We start from the raw sequence: 16,973 nt of genomic DNA on the forward strand, positions 1-16,973 counted from the left end.
GGCTCAAAAAATATCAAATCCCGGCCGGTCCATTTTCCAAATCCAGTCGTCTTAGTTTACCGAAACCTATTTGTCCTGAAATCCATGTCATGTTTTCCCTAAACCTATACTCTGGTGCAACGTCAATGAGTGAGTTTGTACCGCAAAATCATCAATCATCATTTATTTTTTTCACATTTCACAACAAAAATGTGAACATTTTTATGGATGGTAAATATCCAGTATTTGGCTAACATAATCCCTTAGATAACGACTAGGTGAATTTCACTAGAATTTCGAATTGTAGAATTAGTGCGAATTTCGAATTGTAGAATTAGTGCGAATTTCGAATTGTAGAATTAGTGCAAATTTCGACTGCAATACTATACAGTTTGTATGAATGGGACTTTTTACAAGATAGCCGACAGCTAGTCTGGCTTTACAGCTAGCAACAACTGTAGCTAGCGTTTTGGGCCATGTTCCTGTTCTCTGAATTGGGTTATCTAGCAAGTTATTTTACAGTCCTGCAGTCCCATTTGTTCTTTCTTCCTTCATAATTTTCATCCCTTTGGAATTGCGTTGCTGTTGTATTTCTCAGTAGTGGCCAATGTTAGACTCATTATAGAGTGAGTAGGCCTATACGTTAATTTGGGTTAGGGTTAGCCATGTACTTACTTATTACTTGTTTAGCCATTATGTTTGACTCAGTTTCTCATCACAGTTTGTTGAATGTGTATGTTTCACTCCAAAATACAGAATGTTTTTGTTTAAATGCTAGGTGTCATCATTGTGCCAAACAAAGAATGTTTCATGCAGACATATTTTACAAAATGCTTTATTCTTGCATGCCCATGTGCATTTTTGCATTATGTAGGATTTTCTTTTACGATTTCATGGAAAACTTCCAGTGCATATAATTAAAAAAAATGTTACCCAATCACTGCAGTTGTTTTATGTTGTAGATCTTGCGAGGTGACATGTTAGTGAGGTGTTAACATGTTTTTCACTTTGAAATAATGGTCCAGATTACAGTTACTACGGGATGACAGGGTAACGCTTGAGTAATTAGTGAGGAGTTAACATGTTTGTCACTTTAAAATAATGGTCCACATCACAAGTAGTTCCTGCAGGATGACAAGGTAACGCTTGAGTAATTAGTGAGGAGTTAACATGTTTGTCACTTTAAAATAATGGTCCACACAACAAGTAGTTCCTGCAGGATGACAAGGTAACGCATGACTAATTAGTGAGGAGTTATACTGGTTTCCACAAGTTATATAATATGTCTAATTTTATATTTGACACATACGGTACTGGCATACATTTCTGTGAGGCACTAGTGATATTCTAACAAACATTGTCATCTGGAAGATGTGGTTTTACGCTTATCGCAACATAAATGCAGGATGCAAATTGTTTTTGACAAGAGAACATCAATGTTTATATTCATATCCTAAAGAGAAGTCCTCCTCAGGCGGCTACTGTAACATAAAGGTAGGTCTTTGGAGTCTGAGACATATTGAACTGACACTTAAGAGCTCATAATAGTAAACTAATCCAATCATGAGCGTGTCAGCATCACTTCTTAATTATTAGAAATGTTAAACAAGTTATCATTATTTGTATTATACCATGTTTAAGTTTGAAATAAACAGAGAACATATGTCCATCCTTTGGTAAGAGTAGTCACAATCTAAACCCGTAGCTAACGTATTTGGGGGGATATAATATTCATAAACTGGTTTCCACAAAGAACCCATTTGAGGCACAAGCTTCTGAAAAGTTATGACCATGTTAAGAGTAAAACAACCAAATTGTTCACTTTTTAGACATGTTACTTTTGTGATTAGTAATTAATTGGTTATTCTTTCTTAATTGGTCATAGTTCACAAGTAGTTCTCAAGAGGATATATTTATTTAGTAATAACCAAATACCTACCAAGGAACTACCTTTGTCATGAATTAGCTATTACTTACTGCTTAGTTAATCTTGGTTCCATATTAGTTAATAGTATTAAATTCGGTGTTAATGTAGTACTACCTATTACTTCCTGCATAGCTACTTACATTTACATTTATTCATTTAGCAGACGCTTTTATCCAAAGCGACTTCCAAGAGAGAGCTTTACAAAGTGCATAGGTCACTGATCATAACAACAAGATAGCCACAAAAACATTGCGAGTAGCCAAAACATGAAGCACACATTGTGAACAACCAAAGTAAGTGCCAAAGGGAAGAACCATAAGAGCATGTAGTTAAACAAGTTACAATTAAACAACATGAACCGCTATAAGTGCAAGTGTACCTGTGGAAAAAAAAACAAGCAACAATAAAAAAAACAATATATCGCAGCGAGTACAATTATTATTTTTTTTAAACAGTTACCACTAACCACAAGAGCAACAAGTCTCTAAGCAAGAGTCATTGTTATCCTTGAGGAAACTAAAATCGGGTCAAGCGAACCATTCCTAAGTACCGTTGTACTCCCGGAACAAGTGCGTCTTGAGCCTTTTCTTGAAGGTGGAGAGACAGTCAGTGTCTCTGATGGAGGTGGGGAGTTGATTCCACCACTGGGGGGCCAGACAGGAGAAGAGCTTGTGTTGGGACCGGGCGGTCTTGAGCGGTGGGACCACCAGGCGGTTGTCTGAAGAAGACCGTAGGTGACGGGTGGGGGTGTAAGGCTGCAGGAGAGACTTGATGTAGACGGGTGCAGTCCCGTTCACTGCTCGGAAGGTCAGTACCAGGGTCTTGAATCTGATACGGGCCATGATAGGTAGCCAGTGGAGAGAGATGAGGAGCGGGGTAACACGGGAGCGTCTGGGTAGATTGTAGACCAGGCGGGCCGCTGCGTTCTGAATCCTCTGAAGAGGGCGGGTTGCACATGCTGGGAGACCAGCGAGCAGCGAGTTGCAATAGTCCAACTTGGAGAGGACAAGTGCTTGGACTAGCAGCTGGGTGGAGTGCTCAGACAGGTATCTCCTGATCTTCCGGATGTACTTGTTAACAACGGACCATTATTCTAAAGTGTTACCTCATCTTTTATTCAGGCCAATAAGTTAAGAACCTGTTTTCCTGCCTCTTGAACAGTCTGTTAACTTCTCCCTCCTGAATAGAGAGTCGTCTTTGTGGTGGTGCGGGAGGGGGCCTCTTGGGTGGGTAGGTGTGGCTCAGGACAGTCCATTTGTCTTTCAACTCGACAGTAGAACTGGTTCAGGTTGTTGGCCAGGTGAGAGTCGTTAGTGGAGTGGGGGGCTCTGGGCTTGTAGTTGGTGATCTGCCTGAGCCCTCTCCAGACAGAAGCAGAGTCGTTAGCTGATAACTGTTTTTTTAGTCTCTCAGAGTACATTCATTTAGCCTCGCTCACCACCTTGCTATACTTATTCTTCAAATCCTTGAATCTGGGTCTGTCCCCATTCCTGAACGCTTCCTCCTTGTCCAACCTCAGCAGTCTGAGTTTTGCTGTGAACCAGGGTTTGTTGTTGTTGTAGCTCACCCTGGTGCGTGTTGGTATACAGCAGTCCTCACAGAAGCTGATGTACGACGTCACAGCCTCCGTTAGCTCATCCAGACTATTGGTAGCAGTTGTAAACATATCCCAGTCAGTACAGTACAAGCACGCCCGCAGATTCTCCATAGCCTGTCCACTGTTTTGATTACTTCACAACAGGTTTACAGAGTTTTCCATTATCACCATAACCTCCCTAAAATCATGTTATAGTGGTGCGTCATTAACAACCTCCTTACCAGACTTATTACATTAACTCAAACTCCACCCTAGAGGCACACACACACAACACACAGACAGAATACCACATGTAACCTACTGCATAGCGGTTATAGGCTACTTTATGAAACTGTGTATAACACGCAGGCCTCAGACATTGCACACCATGTGTGTACAACACACTATTCCCTTCCATTTTTGTTGACATCATCTGGGCTGACATGACATTTGTCACCCTGTTTACCAAAATACACTTGACCCATCATCCCATTCATTAATAAACAAAAGACAGAATGACCTTCCACTGCTTCATCATACTTATTAATGGTTTATTAAACCACAATAACTTTTTTGAAATGATATCTGCAGCTTCTGAGGAACAGTGTAAGGATGTACCAGACGGGGTTGGATCCAAGCGCAGAGCACAGATTTATTAGAATGGTCGGACATTCAAAGATCGATATACGGTAGACAGGGCAATACAGGAGATCCAAAACGGAGTAAAACAACTAGCTAAAGTCAGTAACAGTAGACGTATTCTTAACAAGGCTCGGGCTGAACTGGAAAACAAGATCAAGACTTCGCACCGGACAACCCACAAACAGACACTTAAATACTAATACTAAACAATATTCCGGGGATGCCGAGCGTGGCAGCCAATTACCACCTGCAGAAGGCTCTGGCGTTACAAACCGCTTGACTGGACAGACAGTGTCAGCTTTTCAGCTAGCACCAAAAGCCCTGCTCTTTTTTTAAGATATGTTTTTGGTGGGATTACTGCCTTTATTATCTTATTTGTGACAAAGATAGTGTGCTTAAAGAGGACAGGAAATGTGGGAGAGAGAGATGTGTTACAGGGCTGGGCTGAAATCAAACCCAGGCCACCACCGCGAGGCCTCAGCCTACATGCTGTACCCATTAATACAGTGAAAGTCCTGTTATTCAGTGATACATGTTTTAGGTTATTTGAGTTCTGTCCAATAGTGTGTTTCACAGGATACAAAGCCACTGAGGCTTATGACTGTCAAGCTGAATCTGAAGGTATTCTATACAGATCTAATGGACCTTTTTTGAAATTATAACACAGAGGCAAAAATGACAACTGGTTGCATATCCTTAGTTTGACAGTAATGATGAAAGTGATGATCTACAACTCCTAAGATCACCAGATGGTGGGGTTCTCCAGCGGAGGAGCTCGTCCAGACCTGCACTGTACATCATTCATCATGTGAAGCACATGTTCAAACTGATTCTCTTAGATTCGCTGATTGACTTGGACCACAAAAAAATTCAAAACATTTGCCCATGGCTCCTTGGTTGGTCTAGGAGTACATTTGGGGTCCCTGTCTGAACTGCAATTCCAGTTTGGAGGTATGTGGTTGTATCTGAGCAGACACAATCACATCATTAAGACAAGTGAGCCAGTTCCAGTTCCAGTCACACAAATCTAAGTAATGTCAGTACTACACCCACCATATCCAGGCCATAAACTGCACCACACAGAGCCTAACCCTAACTCAAACACACTTGCTGTTATTCCTGGTCCTGTTGTTCTTTATTACAGCTTTTCTTTATCAACAGACAACAACTGTCATTTATGACCCTAATGTGGCCAGCATTTAACTTACGCCAGCACTGCTGTATTTCACATGTCAAACCCCAACAACCATCTTCAAAGGCAAATGTGAAGCCGAGAACAACCAGTCATTCACAATGTTCTACCAAATGAAACACAGTTGCAAAGCCCATTCTACCAGTGCCCTGAAATGGCAGCATTATTAGGAACAAAAGATTATGGAACTCTTCTGGATGTTGGATGAAAACACCCAGTCTGCACATTAACATCATATTCCTTGTACCATATAAATCAAATAGATGGGTATGTCGAAACTTCTACCTAGTACCTCGTAATTAACCTATTTATTTTTGAAAACCTATTAATTTTGATTAGTTTCTAAAAGACTCGTATACTAACTTGAAGGAATTCTTCAAAAGTGATATCCATCTCTGAAGATTTATTCAGATTCACCCAAATCCAGTGTGACTGGAACATTTTCCTCATGGCCCAGTGCCTGAATGAAGGGAATCTTCCAGTATGTAGATGCTAGATAAGGATATGGCAATGTAGCACTTTGTCCTCAACCACATCAAGAATGTATGCTATGCTATAAGTGATCGTCACGTACCATAGATTTAGGCTCACAGGCGTAGAACTTATTCACAAAAAAGACACACACCCACACACCCAAACACACAGAGACACTAGTTCACACCAGAAGAATGTATCTTTAATCCATTCTCTTAAAATAATAAATACATTGATAAATGAATAGGTAGATATGATTTACTATAGGTACAAGTTTGTACATAGACATCTTTTATTTGACATGACACAATGAAGATGGCGTTAAAGTGCAGTTGAAGAGGCCAGCAGTGGTTGGGAAGAAACTGTTTTTGTGGCGTGAGGTTTTGGTCCTAATTGACCGCAGCATAACCAAACACTTATTACACTGATCAGTCACGTATCACATGTGCACCATCAATATCTCTTTTTCTAGGAAGACCGATCATTTATTTCATTAATTTAATTTCGAAACTAAAAGACTACAGTACCATCATAGCGCCACCTGTTGGTCTATATTTGGACTGCTTTTTGTTACGATGTTCAACATTGTAGAATAATGGTGAAGACATCAAAAGTAGGCTATCACATGGCATATATGAAATCATGTAGTAACCAGTACAATTTTAATCTAGTAAAATGTGTGATAAGTATACTTATATTGCCACCCTTTGCCTTATTGGCAGGTTTTCACACTCTTGACATTCTCTCAACCAGTTTCATGAGGTGAAGATATAATACATTCCAACAGTCTTGAATGAGATTGTACCGATAACAAAGTAGTTATTCTAAATATTCACTCTCGTTGCCTGTGACTGCCTGTGACTTACATCCTAAACAGCAGGGAGTCAATAACGTCATTTCCTTTGTTAGCCTTGCCGGTGGCGGGAGATTGTAGCATGGCGGTGCAACCGAAGCAGAACCTGTCTATGGACAGTGTGTCCGAACATGGCTTTCTTAAATTCTTTTTCTCTATGCCGGACAAACCAGACACTACGTTTCGGATATTCGACCGGAATGACTACTACACAGTGCACGGGAAAGACGCTACATTTGCTGCTAAAGAGGTTTTTAAGACGAATGGAGTCATCAAAAATCTGGGTTCTGGTAGGTCACTCGCTGGCAGCGGTATATAAAGACAGCTTTTTGACTAGTTAACTAGATAGAGAGCTGACAAATGTTGACATAATTAATCTGCAGTGTATTGGAGCTAATTTTAGACCAATCTAAACGTGTATGTGCATATAGCTAAGTGCAGTTTGGTATTGCGCATTACCCTGCCTAAGTCTATTATTGCAGCTTGCACAGCAAGTTAATGAATAAACAGCTAGTGAATTTTAGAATGGTACGACAGCCCTAGTGAACGACATTTGACTGTGTGTTCTTGTGTTTGGGGGCCTGTTGCAGGAAGCCGCAAGTTGGAGAGTGTTGTCCTGAGCAAGCTCAATTTCGAGGCCTTCGTGAGAGACTTGCTGCTTGTTCGTCAGTACAGAGTGGAGGTTTACAAAAACAATGGCAAGACCAACAGAGACCACGACTGGCAGATAGAGTTCAAGGTAGCTAGCTTGCGTCTACCACCGCTATTTATCTTCCAACCCATTCCACACTGCTCAGCTCTGCTTAGATCGCAGTGCCAAGAGCAACTTAAAATATGTTACAAACTAAACACTAGACCAGCACTGTTCTGTTTAGTGGGCTACGTTTGAGCCCTCTGTCATTCCTTCTTTCAGTGTGTTCAGTTCTCTCTCTTTGCCAGGCATCCCCAGGGAACTTGACCCAGTTTGAAGAGATTTTGTTTGGAGGAGGGGCCGGGGGAGAAGGATGTGCTGGAGTGGTGGGGGTACGGTTGGCTGTTGGGGGGGATGGACAGCGCGTGGTGGGCGTGGGCTACGTGGACGCAGCACTGAGGACCATGGGAGTGTGTGAGTTTCCCGACAACGAGACGTTCTCCAACCTGGAGTCTCTCCTGGTCCAGATCAGCCCCAAGGAGTGTCTGCTACCCCAAGGAGACAACAGCAGTGACACGGCCAAGCTACGCGAGGTCTGTCTGTCTCTCTCGCTCTCTGTCGGTCTCTTTCTCTGTTACAGTACACATACAGTACATATTATGTGACTTCATGACGTGCATCATGCTAGACACGTGTGTGTGTTAGTGACAGCAGGGAGGGGGTGGTGTGTGAACAGGTGGTGCAGCGTGGAGGGGTGCTGCTGTCGGACAGGAAGAGAGCCGAGTTCAACAGTAAGGATGTGGTGCAGGATCTCAACAGGCTGCTCCGTGCCAAGAGAGGAGAGACCGTCGCAAGCAACACACTCCCGGAGCTGGACAAGCAGGTACACACACACACACACACACACACACACACGCTGTCCCACAGGCCCTTTCTGTGGAGGAGGACTCATGTAGCCGTGTGTCCAGGTGGCCATGTCGTGCTTGGCAGCTGTTGTTCGCTACCTGGAGCTGCTGTCTGATGAGTCCAACTTCAACTCGTTCAGTCTGACCCCGCTGGAGCTGGGCCAGTACATGAGGCTGGACAACGCTGCCATCCATGCCCTCAGCCTCTTCCAGGTCAGCTCACCTCCCCCGGCTCTCTGGGTCTCCTGTTGCCTCGGCAGCCGCTCGTTTCCCGTAACGGCTCCCTTCTGATTTCTGCTCCCCAGGGTTCGCCCGACGACACCAGTGGCGCTCACTCATTGGCTGGGTTGCTGAATAAGTGTCGCACCCCCCAGGGCCAGCGATTGGTCAACCAATGGATCAAGCAGCCACTCATGGACAAGAAGAGGATAGAGGAGAGGTGAGGGACTGGGGAAGGCTCAGAGGTGTGCTGTCACACGTACAGTGGAGGCTGCCAAGTTCTGGGATGACTTCAAAGCTGTTTATCCCTGTGTGTGTATAGACTGGACCTGGTGGAGAGTTTCGTGTGTGATGCGGAGCTCAGGCAGACCTGCCAGACTGACCTGCTCCGGCGTTTCCCTGACCTCCACCGACTGTCCAAGAAGTTCCACCGCCACTCTGCTACGCTGCAGGACTGTTACCGCGGTTACCAAGCTGTCAACCAGATCTCTGCCCTGCTATTGGCCCTGGAGCGCTACTCTGGTGAGACACACAGTGTTTGACTGGTTCAGGACTCCAGTGTCAAAAATGGACTTGAGGTGCAAGTTGTTTTACGGTGTGGTACAAACATCATTATGACCAGGCCCAAACTGTATAACTGACTGCCTCAACTGGACGTGAACATGCCACCCAGACTACAGTGAGTGTGTTTACTGACAGGAAGTCACCAGGTGCTGCTGGAGGCCGTCTTCCTGTCCCCGCTCCGAGACCTGGAGGCAGACTTCACCAAGTACCAGGAGATGATTGAGACCACGCTGGACATGAACCAGGTGTGTGAGGGAGCACGACCACCAAACGCAGACTTTGTAGACTACAAAGTGGAAAAAGTGTGTGTCGTCTATATGTAATGCCATGGCCTTGTGGATAAACATGAGTGCAGGTGGACAACCATGAGTTTCTGGTGAAAGCGTCGTTTGACCCGGTGCTGAGTGAACTGAGGGAGACCATGGACACCTTGGAGAAGAGCATGCAGGCTGTCCTGTCCAGCGCAGCCAGAGACCTGGGTACACGGCGACAGACGCACAGCGACAGACGCACAGCGACACACGCACAGCGACACACACGCACAGCGACACACACGCACAGCGACACACACGCACAGCGACACACACGCACAGCGACAAATTAGAATTTGAATAAGTTATGATACATTTATGAGTAGTTATGATTTACTATATGTTGAAGTTTGTACACAGACATCTTTGTTTTTGACATGGTTCAGTGAATATGATGAGCTTGATGTTCCCTGTGCCGTCTGTGTGTGTTAGGTTTAGATTCAGGGAAGACTGTGAAGTTGGAGAGTAGCTCTGCGCTGGGGTTCTACCTGAGGGTCACCTGCAAAGAGGAGAAGAGTCTGAGGAACAACAAGAAGTTCACCACTCTGGACGTCCAGAAGAACGGAGTTCGATTCACCAACAGGTCAGTGTTTGTGTGTGTGTGTGTGCATGTCCCTGATTGTTCTTTAGTGGTATAGGTAGTGAATGAGACTTGGATGAGGAATGGAATATGACATTGTTTTTGACTCTTATCTGGCAAAAACACAGCAGACAGAGGTGTGGCTTGATTCTGATGAGGGAGGGGTCGTCTACAGAGAGGAGGCTAGAACAGACAGGAAACACAACTGTCATGGAGAACCCAGAATGCTAACGTCACCACTGTGGGCATAGATATTTTTAAACCACTCACTGTCTAGTACAACTTCTATGGACTACGTTTACCCTTCCGGGGACAGGCTGAGTTAGTGGTGCTGTCCTGGTCCAGGAGGATGACTGAGTTAGTGGTGCTGTCCTGGTCCAGCAGGATGACTGAGTTAGTGGTGCTGTCCTGGTCCAGCAGGATGACTGAGTTAGTGGTGCTGTCCCGGTCCAGGATGACTGAGTTAGTGGTGCTGTCCTGGTCCAGGAGGAGGACTGAGTTAGTGGTGCTGTCCTGGTCCAGCAGGATGACTGAGTTAGTGGTGCTGTCCTGGTCCAGCAGGATGACTGAGTTAGTGGTGCTGTCCTGGTCTAGGATGACTGAGTTAGTGGTGCTGTCCTGGTCTAGGATGACTGAGTTAGTGGTGCTGTCCTGGTCCAGGAGGAGGACTGCTAGGAGGGCATCTTTCATACTAAAACAAACAAGCTCCTTGTGTTTGTGTGCATGCGCAGTAAGCTGAGCAGCTTGAACGAGGAGTACACCAAGAACAGACAGGAGTACGAGGAGGCTCAGAATGCCATTGTCAAGGAGATCATCAGCATCGCCTCAGGTGACATGCACACACACACTTTTGATGACCTCAGTGACCCAGTTAAACACTAGGGGCCAGTTGTTCAGAAGTAATTTGATTGGATTTCGGGTATTGGATTGGATCAAATCTTAAAAATGGGTTGTTCAAAATTTAAATAAAGGATTCTGAAATTGGATTAGATCACATAATCCAGTCTTGGTTTTGATCTGGATCAAACCTTCAATATGTGTTGTTCAAAACTTTTTAGTAGGATTGGGATACCTTTTGATCTAAAAAATCAAGATCATTCTGATCCCAGCCGAAGGGTGGACTCAGGGTGGATTTCAGGAACAACATTTAATAAAACTTGAAATTGGTCAAAATAAAACTGTTTGCATCATGTAATGCATATACAGTTAGGTCCATAAATATTTGGACATTGACACAATTTTCATCATTTTGGCTCTGTATACCACCACAATGGATTTGAAATGAAACAATCAAGATGTGCTTTAAGTGCAGACTTTCAGCTTTAATTTCAGGGTATTTACATCCAAATCAGGTGAACGGTGTAGGAATTACAACACATTTTATATGTGCCCCCCCCCTTTTTAAGGGACCAAAAGTAATTGGACAATTGGCTGCTCAGCTGTTCCATGGCCAGGTGTATGTTATTCCCTCATGGGAGTTCGTTATTTTATTGACAAGGAGCAGATAAAAGGTCTAGAGTTCATTTCAAGTATGGTATTTGTGTTTGGAATCTGTTGCTGTCAACTCTCAATATGAAGTCCAAAGAGCTGTCACCATCAGTGAAGCAAGCCATCGTTAGGCTGAAAAATCAAAACAAACCTATCAGAGAGATAGCAAAAACATTAGGTGTGGCCAAATCAACTGTTTGGTACATTCTTAAAAAGAAAGAACGCACTGGTGAGCTCAGCAACACCAAAAGACCCGGAAGACCACGGAAAACAACTGTGGTGGATGACAGAAGAATTCTTTCCCTGGTGAAGAAAAACCCCTTCACAACAGGGGCAAAGAAGGCAAGTAAAGTCTTTTTTTAAGGCAAAGAAGTGGAATGTTCTGCAATGGCCAAGTCAATCACCTGACCTAAATCCAATTGAGCATGCATTTCACTTGCATTTCACTTGCATTTCACTTGCTAAAGACAAAACTGAAGGGAAAATGCCCCAAGAACAAGCAGGAACTGAAGACAGTTGCAGTAGAGGCCTGGCAGAGCATCACCAGGGACGAAACCCAGCGTCTGGTGATGTCTATGGGTTCCAGACTTCAGGCTGTCATTGACTGCAAAGGATTTGCAACCAAGTATTAAAAGTGACAATTAGATTTATGATTATGTTAGTTTGTCCAATTATTTTTAGTCCCTTAAAAAGGGGGGGCCACATATCAAATGTGTTGTAATTCCTACACCGTTCACCTGATTTGGATGTAAATACCCTGAAATTAAAGCTGAAAGTCTGCACTTAAAGCACATCTTGATTGTTTAATTTCAAATCCATTGTGGTGGTATACAGAGCCAAAATGATGAAAATGGTGTCAATGTCCAAATACTTATGGACCTAACTGTATATATTTATATGAAAGAGCAGAAGTACCGATTGTTCTGGCAGAAAAACAAATCACTCTTTCCCAACTTCAGCAAACCAAAGACTTGAGATCCGCCTCCTAAAAGGAGAGTTTCTAAAAGCTGGTCTCCACAACCCTTTTCTGAATTTGAAACACATGTTCAAAATATTCACATTGTATTTGTGAAGAATGTATATTTGTTTGTTTTCAATTGTTTGTGTGTCAGATGATGGCTCTCTTTGGATTGTTTTATTTGGCCTTTTTCTGTGTCTTCGAATCAAAACACTTAAAAGTGACGCCATGCTGGCTATTGAACCTGTTCTTTACTAGGCTACATTGTGTTTCCCCTAGGTTTACAGCTTTGGGGGGGGGGGCCGTCGTATAAATACGATAAATAACATAAGGCCATAAGGTTTGTTGTTTAATAAAAGAGCAAGCTGTAGATATAGATTTTGTGATCTGTTGCTATATTAAAATAATAAATAATAATACAAAAATTATAAAAAATAAATAAAATAACTTGCCCTTCCAGGGAGGGGGGGGGGGCGGGGGGTGCCGTTGGATGGCGGGGCACCCCCCGAATATAATGCTAGGGGAAACACTGACATTGGCCTACATTTTTATACGTAGTCCCATTTACAACACTCCAATGTTGCTTTGAAAAACCAGTACAAATGTAAGATTGATTACCTGATCCTGGATAGCAAAAAAACATGGGATTTCAAAATCCAGATCATTCTGATCCAGATTTAACGTTTTGAACAACTGGCCCTAGGTGACTAATCCCCCCCCTCCTTCCCCAGGTTACGTGGACCCCCTGCAGGGTCTGAGTGATGTCATAGCCCTGCTGGACGGCGTGGTGAGCTTCGCCGCAGCGTCTGTGTCCGCCCCGGTGCCCTACGTGCGGCCCCAACTCCTGGAGGGGGCGAGCAGGCTGGTGCTGCAGCAGGCCAGACACCCATGCATGGAGAGCGACGTGGACACAGCCTTCATACCCAACGACATCACCTTCGTCAAGGGGGAGAAGAGCTTCTACATCATCACAGGTACACACACACACACACACACACACACACACACACACACATACACATACACATACACATACACATATACATATACATATACATATACATACACACACACACACACACACACACACACACACACACACACTTACACAGATTGTGATGGTTTTCTGTTTGTGTGTTCTAACCTCCCCCCCTCCCTCCTCCAGGGCCAAATATGGGTGGCAAGTCTACGTTCATCCGCCAAGTGGGCGTCATTGCCCTGATGGCCCAGATCGGCTGCTTCGTGCCATGTGACAAGGCGGAGCTGAGTGTGATTGACGGCGTGCTGGCCCGCGTGGGGGCAGGGGACAGCCAGGTGAAGGGAGTGTCAACCTTCATGGCTGAGATGCTGGAAACCGCCGCCATCCTCCGGTGAGAGCAGGCGCACACACACACGCAATCACAAGATCCAACATGGGATGACAACCCACAAATGGTTTTGCACTGTAAAGAAAGGATGCATACTTTAGCCTACGCTTGAGAATCCATGCTAGCTCCAGGTAGCATTAGCTGCTTTACTTGTGTAAAGTTTTGTGGGAGACAGTTGAGACTTATTTGTCATTATTCTAATCCCCCTGTACTTGCCACAAACAAGGTCCCATGGAGCAGTGAAGGATTCATATATCTATGTGTCTATTCCAATATGTAATGATAGTATTCAATAACACAAATCTGTGTTCTAGAAAGAGTGGTCTGGAGTCGCAGAGGTCCCATAATATCAGCTTTAATGCAGCAGTTGGAAATCAACAAGTACAGAGCTCTGGGGTTGTCTAAGTTTCCCTACCCGCAACAGAGTTTGGGCTGGTTCACGAAGTCCAACTGGCTATCTTTCCCTGCCCCAGCATATTATATACAATGCAATTGAAACACAAGTATCAAAAAGGGTTCAGCTTGTTCTCTCGTGCGTCAGGGAGTTGTTCTTGCCTACGCGTCCCACCTGCTCGGGTGCCGTCTCCACCCGGTTTCAAGGTTGTTTCTGAAAATGAAGAGATAGAGACACAAAGAACAGCCTGCTTCCCACACCCAGTGTGAGACCCAATGTTTAAGCCTGAGCACACTTCTAAGTTCATACCTTTAATAAGCACAATGCATAACTTTAATAAGCACAATATATTCTTTAGCAGTTAGGCAAATAGGAATCCTTCCGCAAACCTTAAAATAAGCTAATCATTGGATATCCTCTTCAAATTTGGACAGCTGATTTATTTTCACTGATCTCTCTGTCTAGTTCGGCCACGGAGAACTCGCTGATCATAATTGATGAGCTGGGTCGAGGCACATCTACGTACGATGGCTTCGGTCTGGCCTGGGCCATCAGTGAACACATAGCATCCAAGATCGGCTGCTTCTGCCTGTTTGCCACTCACTTCCACGAGCTGACGGCGCTCGCTACACACCATCCCACCGTACACAACCTGCATGTGACTGCTCTCACTTCCCAACACACACTCACCATGCTGTACCGGGTCAGACCAGGTGAGCGCACACACACTTCGGAATAGAAAAACACGTATCCATAAGTTCTTGTATCGCTTTCATTGTTCTCTCACCAAACCTTTTTTGTTCAGGTGTGTGCGATCAAAGTTTTGGGATTCACGTGGCGGAGATGGCCAACTTTCCTGCTGCCGTGGTTGCCATGGCGAAGGAGAAGGCTGCAGAGCTGGAGGAGTTCCAGGAGCCAGCAGGCGGCGAGGGGGAGGAGCCTGATGACAAGAGACGCCGTATAGATAAACAGGTAGAGGCAGGGACACAGGCTTCATCACTGACCAGTGAGGCATGAACTATGTCCTTGTCATGTATGTTGGTCCCTCTTGGAAACTAGAAATATATTTACACAAGGGTGCAAAGGTAGATTACTGACGCCAGTGTCTGCCTATAGTATTGCATTCATGTTTATATTGGCATCGGCCAAGACGGGGACATCCGGGTTGTTTTCAGTTCACATTGGTTGTCATCATGAATGACCCTAACCGCCCATGTTGACACTGTGTACGCGTACAAATGATTACAGAAATGGGCTCTTAACACCACAATCACATGCCAATATTGACTTGGCATCTTAACCATCCACTTCATCCACTGACTTGAGGACGTGTTCATGTGTGGTCTCTGCAGGAGGGTGAGGGCCTGATCCAGGACTTCCTGGTCAAGGTGAAGTCCCTGCCCGCCGCCACCATGACGGATGAAGAGGTGAAGGCCCAGCTGAAGAAGATGAAAGCAGAGCTTGTCGCCCATAACAACAGCTACATCACAGAGCTCCTGGGCTCCAGGAGCTAGGAGCTGTCCTCCATCCTGTCCCAGCAGGGTGGGCTGGCTGGCGTGTGCAGGGTGGGCTGGCTGGCGTGTGCAGGGTGGGCTGGCTGGCGTGTGCAGGGTGGGCTGGCTGGCGTGTGCAGGGTGGGCTGGCTGGCGTGTGCAGGGTGGGCTGGCTGGCGTGTGCAGGGCGGGCTGGCTGGCGTGTGCAGGGCCTGGAGATGTTTATATACATATTTCCATTTTTTGTTCTTTAGTTTTACGTCTCTTCAATAAAATTGAAATAAATGTCTTGGATTGTGTTTCAAGTAAAGTTTTTGCATTTTGTCTCTTTTGCCCAACCCTGATAATGACCAGGAAACAAAATCAGGAGGTCACTTAGACCTTCAGGGGTCTTTAGCAGTAACAGACTTCACTATATTCACAGTAGGGTCTACAGCAGTAACAGACTTCACTATATTCACAGTAGGGTCTACAGCAGTAACAGACTTCATCGATGCTGTGGGAGAACAAACTGGAGGAAATAAATCAGACAGACACCGTTGATCTAATAAAGTTTTATTTTCTTAGAAATGACCAGTTTCCTGTTTTTCTTTTTTTTCTTTCTAGGAAATTAAACCCCTTTTTGAACTCCAACTAGCATCTACATAATGGTTATTGAATACTTCACAATATATTAAGTCTAGATGTTATGGTACATGCATACGATTCAGGCTGCATGAGGAGCCACAGTCAGCACAATACAAGGGGGGGGGGGGAGGGGGGACACTGCAGACGTACTCGTCCAGTCCAGATCCAGAGGCCCAGACACCTCTGAGAACAACCCTGCCCAGCAAACCTGCCCAGCAACCCTGCCCAGCAACACTGACTGCATAATCTGACATCGATACTCACAACCGTACCACACACACACATCACACACTACGCTCACAACATTCACTACACAGGTACGCCACAACCAGACACACACACACACCTTTATACAACTGTGGAAGTTCTCCTGTCTTCAACTGATCAACTGGAGAGGGTTCTTAGTGTTAAACGAGTTTCTCTTTCACAGAAAGAACTATTACCACTGGGACAGCGAGTTACTGCAGTACGCTGGGGGGTGGGGAGGGGGGGCGCTAACCAAAGAAAATTAATAATTATAATTATCATAATAATATATAATAAAATAAAAGACATTCAAATACAGTCAGATTTTTGCTTGAAAATACAAAACTACATGAGAAAGCATTAAAATCATATCTGTTGATCAGAATAACATATTACAAAAAAATACAAATAACAGACGAAGTGCTCCATCACAGTCTCACTCTTCTTTTGCCACGCGCAACAGCTTTGTCAGCCTGGCCAGCCGTCGACTAGTTACAACTGCCATGGCAACCTCACGGTCGCAGGCCTGGGGAAGGGGCCAGAACTA

General features: G+C 44.6%; 1 protein-coding gene across 1 annotated transcript; it reads left to right on the top strand.

Annotated features, from left to right (window-relative positions):
* Positions 1-6,683: 6,683 nt before the first annotated feature.
* msh2 (mutS homolog 2 (E. coli)) lies at positions 6,684-15,847 on the top strand. The gene is made up of 16 exons (XM_062474055.1): positions 6,684-6,933; positions 7,234-7,382; positions 7,583-7,867; positions 8,011-8,157; positions 8,243-8,392; positions 8,485-8,618; positions 8,721-8,920; positions 9,098-9,207; positions 9,318-9,441; positions 9,706-9,856; positions 10,585-10,682; positions 13,031-13,273; positions 13,465-13,669; positions 14,526-14,773; positions 14,866-15,032; positions 15,413-15,847. The coding sequence occupies exons 1-16, from the start codon at positions 6,726-6,728 to the stop codon at positions 15,572-15,574; spliced, it is 2,781 nt and encodes a 926-aa protein (XP_062330039.1). The 5' UTR covers positions 6,684-6,725; the 3' UTR covers positions 15,575-15,847.
* Positions 15,848-16,973: the final 1,126 nt, after the last annotated feature.

Source organism: Osmerus eperlanus, chromosome 12, assembly GCF_963692335.1.
Source record: "Osmerus eperlanus chromosome 12, fOsmEpe2.1, whole genome shotgun sequence".
NCBI lineage: Eukaryota > Metazoa > Chordata > Actinopteri > Osmeriformes > Osmeridae > Osmerus > Osmerus eperlanus.

Coding starts and splice junctions, on each gene's coding strand:
- msh2 (XM_062474055.1), top strand. CDS start 6,726: ATGGCGGTGCAACCGAAGCAGAACCTGTCTATGGACAGTGTGTCCGAA. Junction 8,921..9,097: donor GGCCCTGGAGCGCTACTCTG/GTGAGACACACA, acceptor GTTTACTGACAG/GAAGTCACCAGGTGCTGCTG. Junction 13,274..13,464: donor GAGCTTCTACATCATCACAG/GTACACACACAC, acceptor TCCCTCCTCCAG/GGCCAAATATGGGTGGCAAG.